Source organism: Prionailurus bengalensis, chromosome B3, assembly GCF_016509475.1.
Source record: "Prionailurus bengalensis isolate Pbe53 chromosome B3, Fcat_Pben_1.1_paternal_pri, whole genome shotgun sequence".
Taxonomy (NCBI): Eukaryota; Metazoa; Chordata; class Mammalia; order Carnivora; family Felidae; genus Prionailurus; species Prionailurus bengalensis.
The window spans coordinates 126435770-126449301 of record NC_057355.1 but is presented as its reverse complement, the minus strand read 5'-3'; the positions used below and the strand labels follow the sequence as shown (position 1 = coordinate 126449301).

General features: G+C 41.2%; 1 protein-coding gene across 4 annotated transcripts in view; it reads left to right on the top strand.

The window, feature by feature from the left end:
- The window catches only part of STON2 (stonin 2), a 155084-nt gene that overhangs the window by 32827 nt on the left and 108725 nt on the right, over positions 1-13532 (top strand). For all 4 annotated transcript variants that reach the window (XM_043556776.1, XM_043556778.1, XM_043556779.1 and 1 more), the window contains 2 exons: positions 3087-3359; positions 5196-5480. In XM_043556776.1, the coding sequence (XP_043412711.1) occupies positions 3272-3359; positions 5196-5480 (373 nt within the window). In that variant the 5' untranslated portion in view covers positions 3087-3271. The remainder of the gene's footprint in view (positions 1-3086; positions 3360-5195; positions 5481-13532) is intronic.

Sequence of the window (13532 nt, the reverse complement as noted above, 5' to 3'; positions counted from 1 at the left end):
TCGTGGCAGATAGCTAGAATCCATTTCACTGGGTTATGATAAAGGGTTCCCTGTAACAAATTTGTTCCACCAGGCTTTCTTGGGACTGCTTATTATCAACAACCAGCTTGTATCTAGATCTGAGATGGACAAGCTAAGGAAGGGTAGATAAATCCTTGGGACTCTTCTTTCATTCATACTTTCTGAGTAGTGGTCTTGATTCCTCAGCCCAAGTGTGCTTGTGTCTCTAAAGAGGAGGTTGAGTGCTTGACTCTGCTTAACATCTGGGGGAACTTCTCTAAAAATGATTGAAAAGAGAAATGACTAAAGCCAGAATGTGTAAGTGACAGAAAAGGGTGGTTTCATGAATTTGTATTCTAGTCCCAAGACTTCTACTAACGAGCTGTGTAACTTCTGGCAAGTAATTTAATAACAGCAGTGATTATAGCTGACATTTATAAGGTGTGTGGAATGGGGCCTGGCAGGCATATAGTAAGCCCTCTGTAAGGTCACCTGCTATTATCATTGTCATTGTTACAGAGTGTTTATTACTCCCAGTACTAAGCACTCAGTATGTATTATCTCTCTTAATCCTTAAAATTATGAAGTGAATTTTGTTATTCCTTCTGTACAGAGGTAAAATGAGTCTTAAAAGCTGCAGAGGATTCAAATCCCAGGCCCATGCTTTTATTCTCTGTTGCTACATTTGATTTCCTTGGACCTCAGTTTACTCATCTGTGAACTTGAGAGCTGGACTGTTGGTCTTTAAAACCTTTGAGCTCTACAATTTCTAGGTATTTTTTCCCATTACCCTCGCCCTTTTCCTTTTCCTCTTCCCTTGTCCCATCCCCCACCCACACTCATCTGTGAATTTCGCTGGATTCATCATCACGGGGTCAGGAGGATGTTTTCCCCATTGAGCTATGATGCTGCATGTGTCAGCACATGAATTTGTACTGTGGCTTTTTTGTTGCTGTTGGATCTGGTTTACATACTGCTGTTATTGGGAGAGGAGGAGTCTGACTCTTCAATTTTGCTGTCTTATCGTGGCCTGCAGCCATTACCACACTGAGTGATGCTGATGTCTGATGGCACTTGAGAAAGGCTTTATGGGAGAAGCCTGCTGGTGTCAGCTCTTAGGGTCTTTGGGCTTCTGCGTGGTTTTCTGGTGAGATCCGGGTTTGGAGCATTGCACTCTCTGGGCTGTTTGCACATGTCTGGTCTTGTGGTTGGTAAGAATCTTAGGAGAGGGACTTGGAAGAGAGATTTCCAGGCTTTCCATTTTCTGTACAGCTGGAATGCCCTGGCAGATTTCCACATGGGGAGTTCCACTGATCATTTCATTACGGTTCCATTGCCATTGATGTTTGTAAAGTGCTTTAGTTGGACGATAGTCTACATATATTCTAGTACTGCTTTTGTGGCTTTGACCCAAAGATCAGAGTGTTTTGGCACCAGAAGACCCAGGTTTAAGGGTGTCATTGATAGCTTGGTGCATTGAACACACCTGCTTAATATGGCCTCTAATTGATCATTCTGTGGATGGGATCTTATAGAGGAAAAAAAAAGAGTCCATTTGTCACTGTCCTGGGATGTATGAATTCTTCTACTTGGAATCCTGGAGGAAACATCTTAGGGCACCAAACAAAGGCCTGGAAACAACAAAAATGTTGGATAAGTCACTCCTCTCACCCCAAATTTCTTCATCTGTAAAGGAATATATAGTTAAATGTCTTACTCAACTAAAATGGCTATCAAATCAAATGAGGTATGATATGAAAATATGTTTCTGAAAATTATAAATGTCTGCAAGCAATTATTTTTAGGGAGTATTGTACAGCAAAACTGTTTTAGTTACCAAAAAAGGCAAAAACTATTACATATTTCTATTCAGATTAAGCCCAGCATAGATGATTTATAGCAGATAATAATCTACACTAAAATTTCCTCAACATGTTCTTTGTGTTATACACCAGTCAGAAGACTGTGAGTTAAATTGTCCTAGACTAAAATGAATATTGTGAATATTCCATTAATAAGAACTGGTAGTGTTCAGGGCAGATGGTAACTCTTTTGTGGAAACATTAATTTTGCATTAATTCAGATTTCATTAATTTATTATGAGAGCAAGAGCTAGGTTCAAGTTGTAAATGGACATTAATAGTACAAACAGAATTATAAGTCTATTAAGTTCTATATACATAGAACATAATTGCAATGTGAGTAAAGGCTAGACTTTTATGTACTATTTCATAGTAGATTGAAAATGGGCTAGATTGAAAATATGTTTCTTTAACTCACATGTTTCACTAAAGCAAATATTCCCTCCCCCTTTACTCCAAATGAAAAAGATGACTCCATTTCTGTTTTTCTTGATTGGTAAACCATGCTTGGAGGTACCATCTGGAGATGGCTGGGTTTCTGCCAAGAATTTAAATCAGGGCTGCAAAAAAGCTACCTGCCTAAGGCAAGAAACTGCATTGATTTAATAGGAAAAAACAGGCTTTTATTTTACTGTCCTGTAAAAGAAAGTGAAAGTACTTTGAAAAGTTTTAACTTTTGTTTTACCATAATGGCATTATATTACAAATAAAAGTATGTCTAAAATATGATAATTGGGGAAATTTGGGAATCTAATTGCTAAAATTTGCATGATTATTTGCAAATCTGATATGAAGTCACGTACAGAGATCTTGATGCTAAAGGCAGATACAGTAAAACCTTGGATCGCGAGTAACTTGTTCTGTGAGTGTTCCGCAAGATAAGCAAACATTTCTAATAAATTTTAACTCGATGAACAATCGATGTCTTGTAATACAAGTAGTATGTGACACCAAACGTCACATGATCACAACTGAGCCAACGGATCTTGAAATTTGTTTTGATAGACAAGTTCTTTGGATTACAAGCATGTTTCCAGAACAAATTCTGCTCACAAACCAAGGTTTTACTTGTACGAGAACTGGGGACAAGACAGGGCAGAGAGAAGGAATACAAGTTGGAAACTCTCCAGACCCCCCTGTGGGCAATGTTGAAAACCCTGGACCTGTGTGTATTGGATATAAGGTGACAGTTGTCATTTTAACTTTTGTTATTTTTTTACACAGATTTCTGCTTGGCAGATTAGCCAGACAAGAAGGGCCAATCTATCTACGTTCTGAGTGCCGCTGTCTACAAGACCCTCATAACAGAGCTGAGGCCCAAGTCCAGCGTGCCACCATACCCCACCCCAGACATTACTCTGGGGTCTGCCCGAGGCCATCCATGTGAAGATGACCAGTGCTTTCCTAGCATGACTTCCTTGGACCATGTGATTGCTACCCACCAGTCAGAGTGGGTCTCCTTCAATGAGGAGCCACTCTTTCCTGTTCCTTCTGAGGGTAAGGAACACTGTCATTTCTTAGGTGAAAAGATTAGCAAAGAACCATAACTGTTTACAATGACTTCTACTTGATCATTCTTTGGGTGGGATCTTAATATGTACAAAAGAGCCAGTGTGTCACCTTCCTGAGGTGCAGATTCTTCCACTTAGAAGCCTTCTTAGAAGCCTTAGGAACCTTAGAATCCCAAACAAAAGGGTCTGGAAACAGCAAAAGTATTGGCTGCTTTCTTCCAAGGAGCATAAACTTCGTATTTACAAACCACTCTACACTTGGTCTTTTAGGGTGTTCCTCCCACCAGCAATTTGGATTTCCTCAGTTTCTAAAGCGTAGTTGCGGAGAGTGACAGGCGTTAGAGCCAGACTGCTTGGGCCCAAATCCTGGCTCTGTCACAAATAAGTGATGTGCCCTTGGGTAGATTGTTTCTTCAACTTCTTTGAGCGGTAGTTTATCTGAGCAGTAGGGGCAATCACAGTCGCTTCCTCGGGGTGGCTGTGAGGGTTAAATGAATTAATATATGTAAAGGACTTAGACCAGTTCCTGGCACACGGAAAGAGCTCAGTTAATTGTCATCCATGATCATGATAAAGATGGCTAAATGACTTCCAGGGAACTGGTGCTCAGGGATGAAGGTCAAGGTAGGGGTCAGGAGATATTTGCAGAGCCTTGTCAGCTGGTTCTGTTCCACTGCAGCTGCTGCAGTCAACTGGTATCCGCCCGGCTTCACTTACAGCACCTGGAAAGTGTGAGTGTACAGGTGAGCTCTCCAGGATGGAGCCACGTGGCTCTTGAGTCCTTGAAATGTGGCGAGTCCAAATTGAAATGTGTTTGAAGTATAAAATACCCACATTGAATTTCAAAGACCTAGCGAAAGTAAATATTTCATTAATAACGTTTATATTAATGACCTGTTAGAATCATACATTTTCAACACACTGAGTTGAAATTTATATTAGTAAATGTAGTTAACCTCTTTCTTTTTACTTTTTTTAATGGGGCTACTAAAAAACTTTAAATTACATATGTGGTTCACCTTTTATTTCTCTTGGGCAGCACTAGTCTAAAGGGTTTGGTCACATGCAGATGGACTCGTTTGGCGAAGGATGAGAGAAAAAAGTTTTATATTCTTTGATTTTTAAAAAGTTTTCATGTAATAGAGCTTGACTACTTTTAGTACACATTTGATAAACTTTAACACTTGTATAGATTTGTGTAACCACCGCCACAATTAGGACATAGTTCTTTAAGAAAAAAATTTTTTTTTGAAGACTGTGAAGTGTTCCCGCACCAATAAAGTGCTAGAAAGCTAGGGGAGAAGCTTCTGGGCCTCATTCAGCTTATCATTGGTACGGAGTTTGCACCTGGTGGTCTGCAGACATGTGTAGTTTCAACTGCACAGAGGTTAAAGTTTGAATTTCAAGGTGTTCAGTCCAGACGGATGCTTTCTTGTTCAGTGTGAGTGTCTACCAGTCCTTGTTGCCTTTTGCTTTCCTCATTCGACTCAGTTATATTCCTGTTTGGCCTCTATAAACATTTTTGTTTGTGACTGCCAAGCACTGGAATAGGCACTGGGGTCAGAATAGTGAGTAAGACTGGAAGTCTCAGCCTGCCTGGATACTGACTGTGGACATGCAGAGGTTATCCTTTGTACCCATTATTAGGGAAACGCTCCTTGGGCATAGAGACAGATGGGCATGGCTGTTTCTTCACCCTCACCCACCAGAATGGTGAGTCTTGTGATCACCCCTTACCTATCCTTGGTTTTTCCTCCACGAGACAGTTTTGAAGAGTAGCCTCCCTCACATGATTGATGGCAGTGTCTGGTGTCTGTTTCAGGGGGCACTGAAGAGCACCTCCCAGGACTGTCTTCTTACTCAGACCGGTCTGAGAGCTCCTCCGGGGAGAACCATGTGGCACATGGAGGCTCCCAGGAACTTTCCCACTCAGAGCAGGATGACTCCTCTGAAAAGTTGGGCCTCATCTCTGAAGCGGCGTCCCCTCCTGGGAGCCCCGAGCAGCCCCCACCTGACCTGGCCTCGGCCTTCAGCAACTGGGTTCAGTTTGAAGATGACACACCCTGGGCCAGCACGTCACCACCTCATAAGGAAACAAGGGAGACAGGTGGGAGGCTGCGAAGGGTTCTGACTTACGTCTATGCTCACCTGGGAGAAGTGGGTGGGGGCTGCCAGGGTGCTGGTTTACCAGAGCCCTCTGGCACTGGCCATACAAAAGAGCTGGCAGAGATCTCATCTGACTTAATTCTACAACTAGTTTTTGTTAACAAAGCATATGGAAGGATTAATGTGTTCTGGGCCATTTCTTGCTTTTTATACTTGTCCCTGGCTGTTAACTTGTCTTTGGAAGAATGAATATTTACTTATCTCTCTATTAGGTATTGCAATTATATTTACCCAGCACCTAAATTATAAGCTCCTTACAAGCAGAAGTGAATGCCTTTCAGAGCATGGACCACCATCAATTTCTAATAGAGTCACTAGTTACATATGGATATTCTTGTGTCCCAGACCTGTTGAATCTAAATCTTCAGGGGTAGGGACTGCTGTTAATGATCATTCTCTTATTTTTGTGGCATTTAAACAGCGAGAAGCTGCACTGGGGAGCTTAGTGAAGCCAGAGGAGTTGTTAGTCCCCATCCTGGTGACCTGGCTGCTTATTTGATTGTGTACCAAAGCATACCAGCACTGATTGGATAACCTTTGTGACTATCTTAGTTTTCTGTTTGCTGCATAGCAAACTACCATAAACCTAGTGGTTTAAACAACATAAACTTTATTATCTTATGTTTCTGTAATTCAGAAGTCCAAATGGGCATCACTGGGTTAATTCAAGGTGTTGGCAAGGCTGCATTCCTTCCAGGAGGTTCTGGGGAAACCAGGAAATCTGTTTCCTTGCTCTTTCTAGCTTTTGGATGCTGCCCACATTCCTTGGCACATGGTACCTTCCTCTGTCTCCAAAGCCAGCGATGTTGCAGCTCTCTGTGCCTTTCTTCTGTAGTCACATCTCTAACTGATTGACTTCTGCCCATCTCTTCCGCTTTTAAGGACCCTATGACTACATTGGGCCCACCAGGATAATTCAGGATAATCTCCCCATCCCAGGGCCCTTAATTTAATCATATCTGCGAAGTCCCTTTTGCCATGTAAGGTGACATATTCACAGTTCTGGGGAAGGATGTGGATATCTTTGCGGGGGTGGGGGGCATTATGTTGCCTACCATAGAGCCCTACTAGAAAAAAGCATGGTTGATATTGTTTTGTTGGTGGCTTAAATGTTTTGCTAGTTTTAATTTTTAAAAATAATCCTTTTTGTTTTCAAACATGTTTTCAGCACCAATAAAACAATTTTAAGAAAATATAAGACATAATTTTATATAATAAATACTTCAATTTTTACATACCAATTCGCATGTTATATATACCTTTTCACATTTAAACATCAGATTTCTCAGTGAATCATTGGTGAGAGAGCCATGACACTCAGAGCAGCAAGGATGAAAAGACAGGTCCAGACAGGCTTCCCAGTCTTGCTGGTGGGAGGAAGTAACCTCTACTGAACACCTAATGCTGGCAAAACAGTGGGCTGATTAAGCATTTATGCATGTGGGGAAGAGTTACCCGACATTGGTGAGTGAATCAGTACAGAAATATGTTCCTTATTTTAATAAGATATATTTACCAAATACTTTCTTGGGCACCGTGCTCAGTGTCTTAACTACATCATCTTAATGCACCTCTTAACAGCAATCATATGAGGAAAGCATTAACATTATATTGGACATGAAGAGACTGAGACAGACAGTGGTTTAGGAATTTGCCCAAGGTTATATGCTGGCAAGTGGCAGGGGAGAGCTTCAAAGCCAGGCAGACTGGCCCCAGGATCTTGGAACAGTCCAGGGATGCGCCATGACTTAATTTGCTCCCATGTCCTGCTGTTCCTGGTATGGTTTTCTCTGCTCCCTCATTCTGGGAGGCTGGGGAGTTGAGGATAGGTGCAATGGTGTTTCTCTACTCACTTGCCCCAAAATGGCCCTGCTTTCAGGTCACTGCTGTATTCATGGCATTCAGATTTGCTCACATCTTGTTCATACCTTACCGTTAGCCTCAAAGATTTCTTGGTGGTTCAGAATTATGTAAATGATGGTTGTATAGATGGTCAGTTTGCTTCAACTCTTCACCACTTATTTTGCAAAACTAACTCTGGGGTTAGTCCTAATTACGTTGCCTCCATCTGACTGAGGATCTTAGCTTGCCATTGATAGTGCTTTTGACATATTTTTAAAACCTTATCCTTTAATGCAGCAGTTCTCAAAGTGTGGTTTATAGATCACTGGGATTGCCCAAAAGTCTCTCAAAGGGTCCTTGGGGTCAAATTATTTTCATAATAATTCTAAGATTGCCTTTTTCACTGCATTTGAATTTGTATGGTACAAAAGTAATGGCGAGTAAAGATTCTGGCCACCATGTACCCATACTAAAAAAAGAAGTCAATTTCAACATAATATCCTTGATAAAGTAGTAAAAATTATTAATTTTATTGAATTTTATTAAATCTTGATTCTTAAATACATCTTTTTAATATTCTCTGTGACAAAATGGCATAAAGCACTTCTGTGCCATACTCAAGTGTAACAGTTATCTTGAATAAAAATGGTTGTCTTGGAAAAAAAATTGGGTTAAAAATTTTTTTAAATGTCTATTTATTTTTGAGAGAAAGAGAAAGCATGGGGAAGGGGCAGAGAGAGAAAAGGGACAGGGAATCTGAAGCGGGCTCTGTGCTGACAGGAGACAGCCCAATGCAGGGCTAGAATTCACAAAATGAGATGTCATGATCTAAGCCAAAGTCGGACGCATAATTGACTGAGCCATCAAAGTGCCCCTAAAATTTGTTTAATAAAAAAATTCATTTAGAAAATCACAATTATTTTAAAGTTATTCAAATTTTCATTCAAAAATGAAAATAATGCAAAAAAAAAATCCTTGATGAACAAAGTATCAGTATTTTAGAAAATAAGATTCAACCTATACTTGCATGACTGTCTCACTGGTACCCTAATCCTGGCCCTAGTTCCAATAAAATTTTATTTACAAAAATAGGTGGCTAAGTCTGTGGGCCATAATTTTCTCATTTGATATTTTTAAAATACCGCATTTAAAATGTTACTTGATTCCTGAGATTTTTGTTACCCCCTAAATTTTGCACCCAAAGGGAGTTCCTCACTTGCCTTACCCTAGTCCCAGGTCTGCATTGTAATAAGGATATGGGATGTATGGATATTACTATAGAACAAATCAAGAAATGATAGTTTTCAAATGTGTTGAAAGCATTATGTTGCCTTGAAAATTGTTCAGACAACAATTCCATATGTTTCCACATATGAAGATTTAACTCAGCCTTATAGAGGTAGAGCTCTCTGCCTTAGGGGGAGCCTGTAGACTGGTTTCACAGCAGACTTGAGGCTCAATGTGTGGGCAACAAGCAGGAATAAACCATGTTTAGGGCCAGCCCTAAATATTACCTCAGGTAGTATTCTAGGGACCCAAGAACCATGTGTTAAGCATCAGAGTGGTAAAGAAAATGGTAATAAATCCAAGACTCCAATCCCAACTCTTCTGCCAATACCCAGCCTTGACACATCAATATCTCTATTACCCAAACCAACATCACCCATGTATGCTAATTCCCTCGTGGATTTCCTTACACAGATTGGATTTGACAACAAGGCAGAGTGGTTGGTAGAGCTAAGGTCACATGATAAGGAGAAAGGAGGCTTCCACCCTCTCAACACAGATAATGCAGATCTCTCCCAAGATAGACAGTTCCATTCTGACAGCTGTCGGGCAGCTCAGATTTTGATTTAAATTCAACAGATTTGAGAACTTGTGCAATGTCAATAATATCTCATACGTAACTGCAGGCATTACACCAAAATAACACAGATCTGTGCAGCAAGTATCCTCATAGTGATAGAGACAGTCTGAGGTTTCTTACAATCACTGCTGCCTGCTCTATTCTTTTGGTAATACTCAGTTTGGTAATACTCAGCTAAATAATGGCCTCCAAAGATATCAGGACCCACTCCCTGGAACCTGTAAATGTTATCTTATTTGAAGAAAGGGTCTTTGCAGATGGGATGAAGTTAAGGATTTTGGGGGGCACCTGGGTGTCTTAGTCAGTGAAGCATCTGAGTTGGGCTCAGATCATGATCTCATGCTTCATGAGTTTGAGCTCCGCATTGGTCTCTGTGCTGACAGTGTGGAGCCTGCTTGGGATTCTCTCTCTCTCCCTCTCTCTCTGCCCCTCCCCTATTCTCTCTCTCTCTCTCTCTGTCAAAATAAATAAATAAAGAAAAAGTTAAGGATTTTGATAGAGAGATAATCCTGGATTATCTAGGTGGGCCCTAAATGTAATCACATGTATCCCTTATAAAAGGGAGGCAGAGGGAGATTGTGCCCACACAAAGAAGACAATGCAAAGACAGAACAGAAGGGTATTTGAAGATGGCAACCTTGTAAAGTGGAATGTTGAGGCCACAGTCAAGGGATGCTGGCAGCCCCCGGAAGCCTGAGGCCTACGCAAGGAATGTGTTCTTCCCCAGAGCCTATGGACGGAGTGCTTGCCAGGCAGGTATCTTGATTTCTACCTAGTGATTCTGACTTCAAACTTCTCACTTCCAGAACTGGGAGGAAACAAAGTTCTCTTGTTTTAACCCACCAAGTTTGTTACAGCAGCCACAGTTAACTAATGGACCAAGTGTCCAAAATCCTAAAGCAGAGCCATTTGCATAAGGCTGAAAATGAGTCAGTCTGGGCTAGAGGAGCATCTGTAATAGTGCAGGCCATTTATTAAGTAGATGTGTTAGCCGGTATGTTTTACTTTCAAACTTGACAGCCTTTTATAGTTTATTCATTGAATCACCAAATATTTATTAAGCACCTCCTCTGTGTAGTTGTCATAGATGCAGACATTCATATACAAAGCTGAGTAACATAAGTGCTCAGAATTTAACAGAAGCCCGTTGAGTTTCTTCCTGGGTCCTCTAGTATGAAACCAGAGCCAGCCTATGCTTCCATGATTTCTCCATCTGCCTCCAGTTGACCATCTTTCAACCACTGCATGTCTTAAAAAAAAAAAAAAAAAAAAAAAAAAGCTTTCCACTTCATGGTAGCTAAAAATCTGAGACTTAGCTAAAAATCTGAGGCTTCTTTGAGAAAACAAAGGAAGAAGTGGATGTTGGGAGAATTGCTTGCCTAAAAGGTTCATTTTATAGCCAGGCCTGTCTATCATCTCTTCTTGGGAAGGATGAAAATTAGAACTTAAAGCATTTCCCCTTGTTATATATCCATTGATTGTGGGTCTTCTCCAGGGCTCTTGTTCAGTTTTGCCCTAGATCAATGGTGCCCACTTGGAGAAAGCTATGTGTTGGCTGGGTGGCCACCTTCTACAAAATAAGTGTCCATCTGGTTCTTTTCAGTTTAATCTGACAGTATAGAAATGGTTTGTCCATCAATTTCTCATTTATCCACTTTAAAAAATGCTTCTCTTAGTTTATTAGTTTCCAGCTAGCAGACGCTGGGCCTGTTTTCGGCCGTAGCTGTGTGTATCAAGTGAACTTTTTTTAGTATGGGCAGCATGTGCGTGAAATGGAGAGATGTTTGCTGTGCTGTACTGAATGTGCAGAAATTGGGAATCTGTTGGTGAACTATGGAATATGTCAGTGTGTCTCAATGCATGTAGGTGGTGAAGTGCAGCCACAAATAAGGAAAGTCTGAGTAAACTGTTTATGGCTTCAGCCATTTTCTCATTCATAAGAGTATCACATCAGTATCAGCAGAGCAACACTCATTCCTAGAATGTAGTTGCAGCTTTTCTGTTTTTTTCCCATTTTATTTCCACGTCCTGTTTGCTTCTGTTACATGCTTAGCACTTTCTGATTGGACAGCTCTGTGACAGGAGAAAGGGGAAAGTGTTTCCTCTACCCCTCAAAATTTCTTTGGGCTAGTCTAAATTGACATGAGACAGGGGCGCCTGGGTGGCTCAGTCAGTTGTGTCTGACTCTTGATTGTGGCCCAGGTTGTGATCTCAGGGACCTGTGATCGAGCTCTGCACCGGGGTCTGTGCTAAGTGTGGAGCCTGCTTGGGATTCTTTCTCTCTCTCCCACTGCCCCTCCCCTACCTCTCTATCCTAAAAAAAATTGACATAAGAAATTAATGGGAAAAAGTGTAACTTTGTGCTACATATACAAGAGGCTCATAGACTGGTAAAATGAGGTGTATATGCCATCCTGAGCTAAGGAATGGGATAGGGCCTGATGCTTCAAAGGGGAGGAGGGCGATTCACAGGATGGTAAGAAGAAGAGTAGATGTTTAATAATTAGGTGCCTGCCCTGCCATGCAGACAGGTCACTCAGATAAAACTTATCTCTGGTAATAACTCTTATTCTGGGAAAGATACTCCATTTATTTATTTTCTTTTTCTTTTTTTTAATGTTTATTTTTGAGAGAGAGAGCGTGTGCTTGTGTGTGAGATGGGAGAGGGGCAGAGGGAGAGAGAGAGGGAGACAGAGGATCTGAAGTGGGCCCTCGCTGACAGCAGAGAGCCTGACATGGGACTTGAACCCATGAACCACCCATGAACCATGAGATCATGACCTGAGCCAAAGTCAGACACTTAACCGACTGAGCCACTCAGGCACCCTCCATTTAGATTCTTCTAGGTGGTTAAGGGAGGAGCAGACGTTTCTCTTGAGCCTTCAGGGTCTCAATTGACTTTAGCTCAGAATAGTCCACATGCCAAAGTGACACATTTTGAGGAGACTTGTTCTGAACGCCCTCAGCCCCATCCCATGCAGCCTCTTTGTAAATATGTTTTCATGAGACAACCATGATGTAGACCTAAAAGAAATAGGATGAGAAAGGAGGATATGTGGAACTGATTAACACCGTTGCCAGTCTGGATTTCTGGAAGCAAACAGTGCAGCCTTACTTAGCCAGCTGTTTCCTGCCTTCACGTCCGGGCTGGCAAGGAATAGTTGGGAAAGACAGTGCACGTGTGCACACATGGAGGAGTTAGGTGGAGAGATGTTATCTGGGATACTCCTTTTCCATTCCCCCAGCTCCTGTTCCTCTACTGTCCATAGTTTTTCTGGCAAATGAAGAGCAGAAAACAAAAGACTTACCTTTTAAGTTATGCCACCTACGAACAAACCAAGGGAGCATTGCATTTCAGCCTGGAATGGGATTGTACTATTAGCCCAAATAAAAATGCCAGGAGGCTGTAGGCACCGTGGATTAAAAACAAAGAGACCATCATTAGTGGTAAATCTCTTATTTTTGTGGCATATAATTGTCAGAAGCTGCACTAGGGAACTTCAAAAAGCCAGGGAGCTGTTACTCCCCACCTTGGTGACCTACTTATTTTATTGTGCCCTGAAGCATACCAAGGTTGATTGGTAACGGAGGAGCGACAGCTGATGGGGAGGACAACTCCAGGAATGTTTTAAATCCATCAGGGGGACAACTTTGTTTTGGACTTCAACTGGTGCAGGATTTGAAATGATCAAGTGCCATCCTGGTTGGTCTGGGAAAAGGGAGACACACATGATCTCTCTCGTAAAAATATGAGTAAAATCACTTAATTCAGTGACAAAGCCTTTTTGTAACCAAACGTATAAGAAAGATTGCTGGCATCAATTCTTTGGACCTGAGGATCCTGGAGTGAGGGTCATATAAAATCAGGCCCCTTTGGTAAATGTCGTTTCCTCCATTAAAAGCCCTAAAATTTGGTGGAGGCCCAATATGGAATTTGTACCCCTTTATTTAACAAGACCACTTAGGCTCAGGCCATGTTGTTGATAAATATTCTCTTTAAATGATTTTTATTAGAAACTTAACTGCCAGATACTTAAACTTAAGACAAAGTAGCCACCAGAATACTGTTCACATCTTGAGTGTGAAAATGCTGTATGATCCATCTGGGTTACCTGGTAAAAAATGTCAAGAAGTTTAAATGAAAACTTGTTTGCTGAACCCTGAACCTTAATGCATAGATATCCTGCTAAACCTTTAAAACAGCAACAGAGCACAGCCGATCCAAAGTGTTAAATAAGAAATAAACAAAAGCAAAAAAAACACAACAAACTTCTGATGAATCTG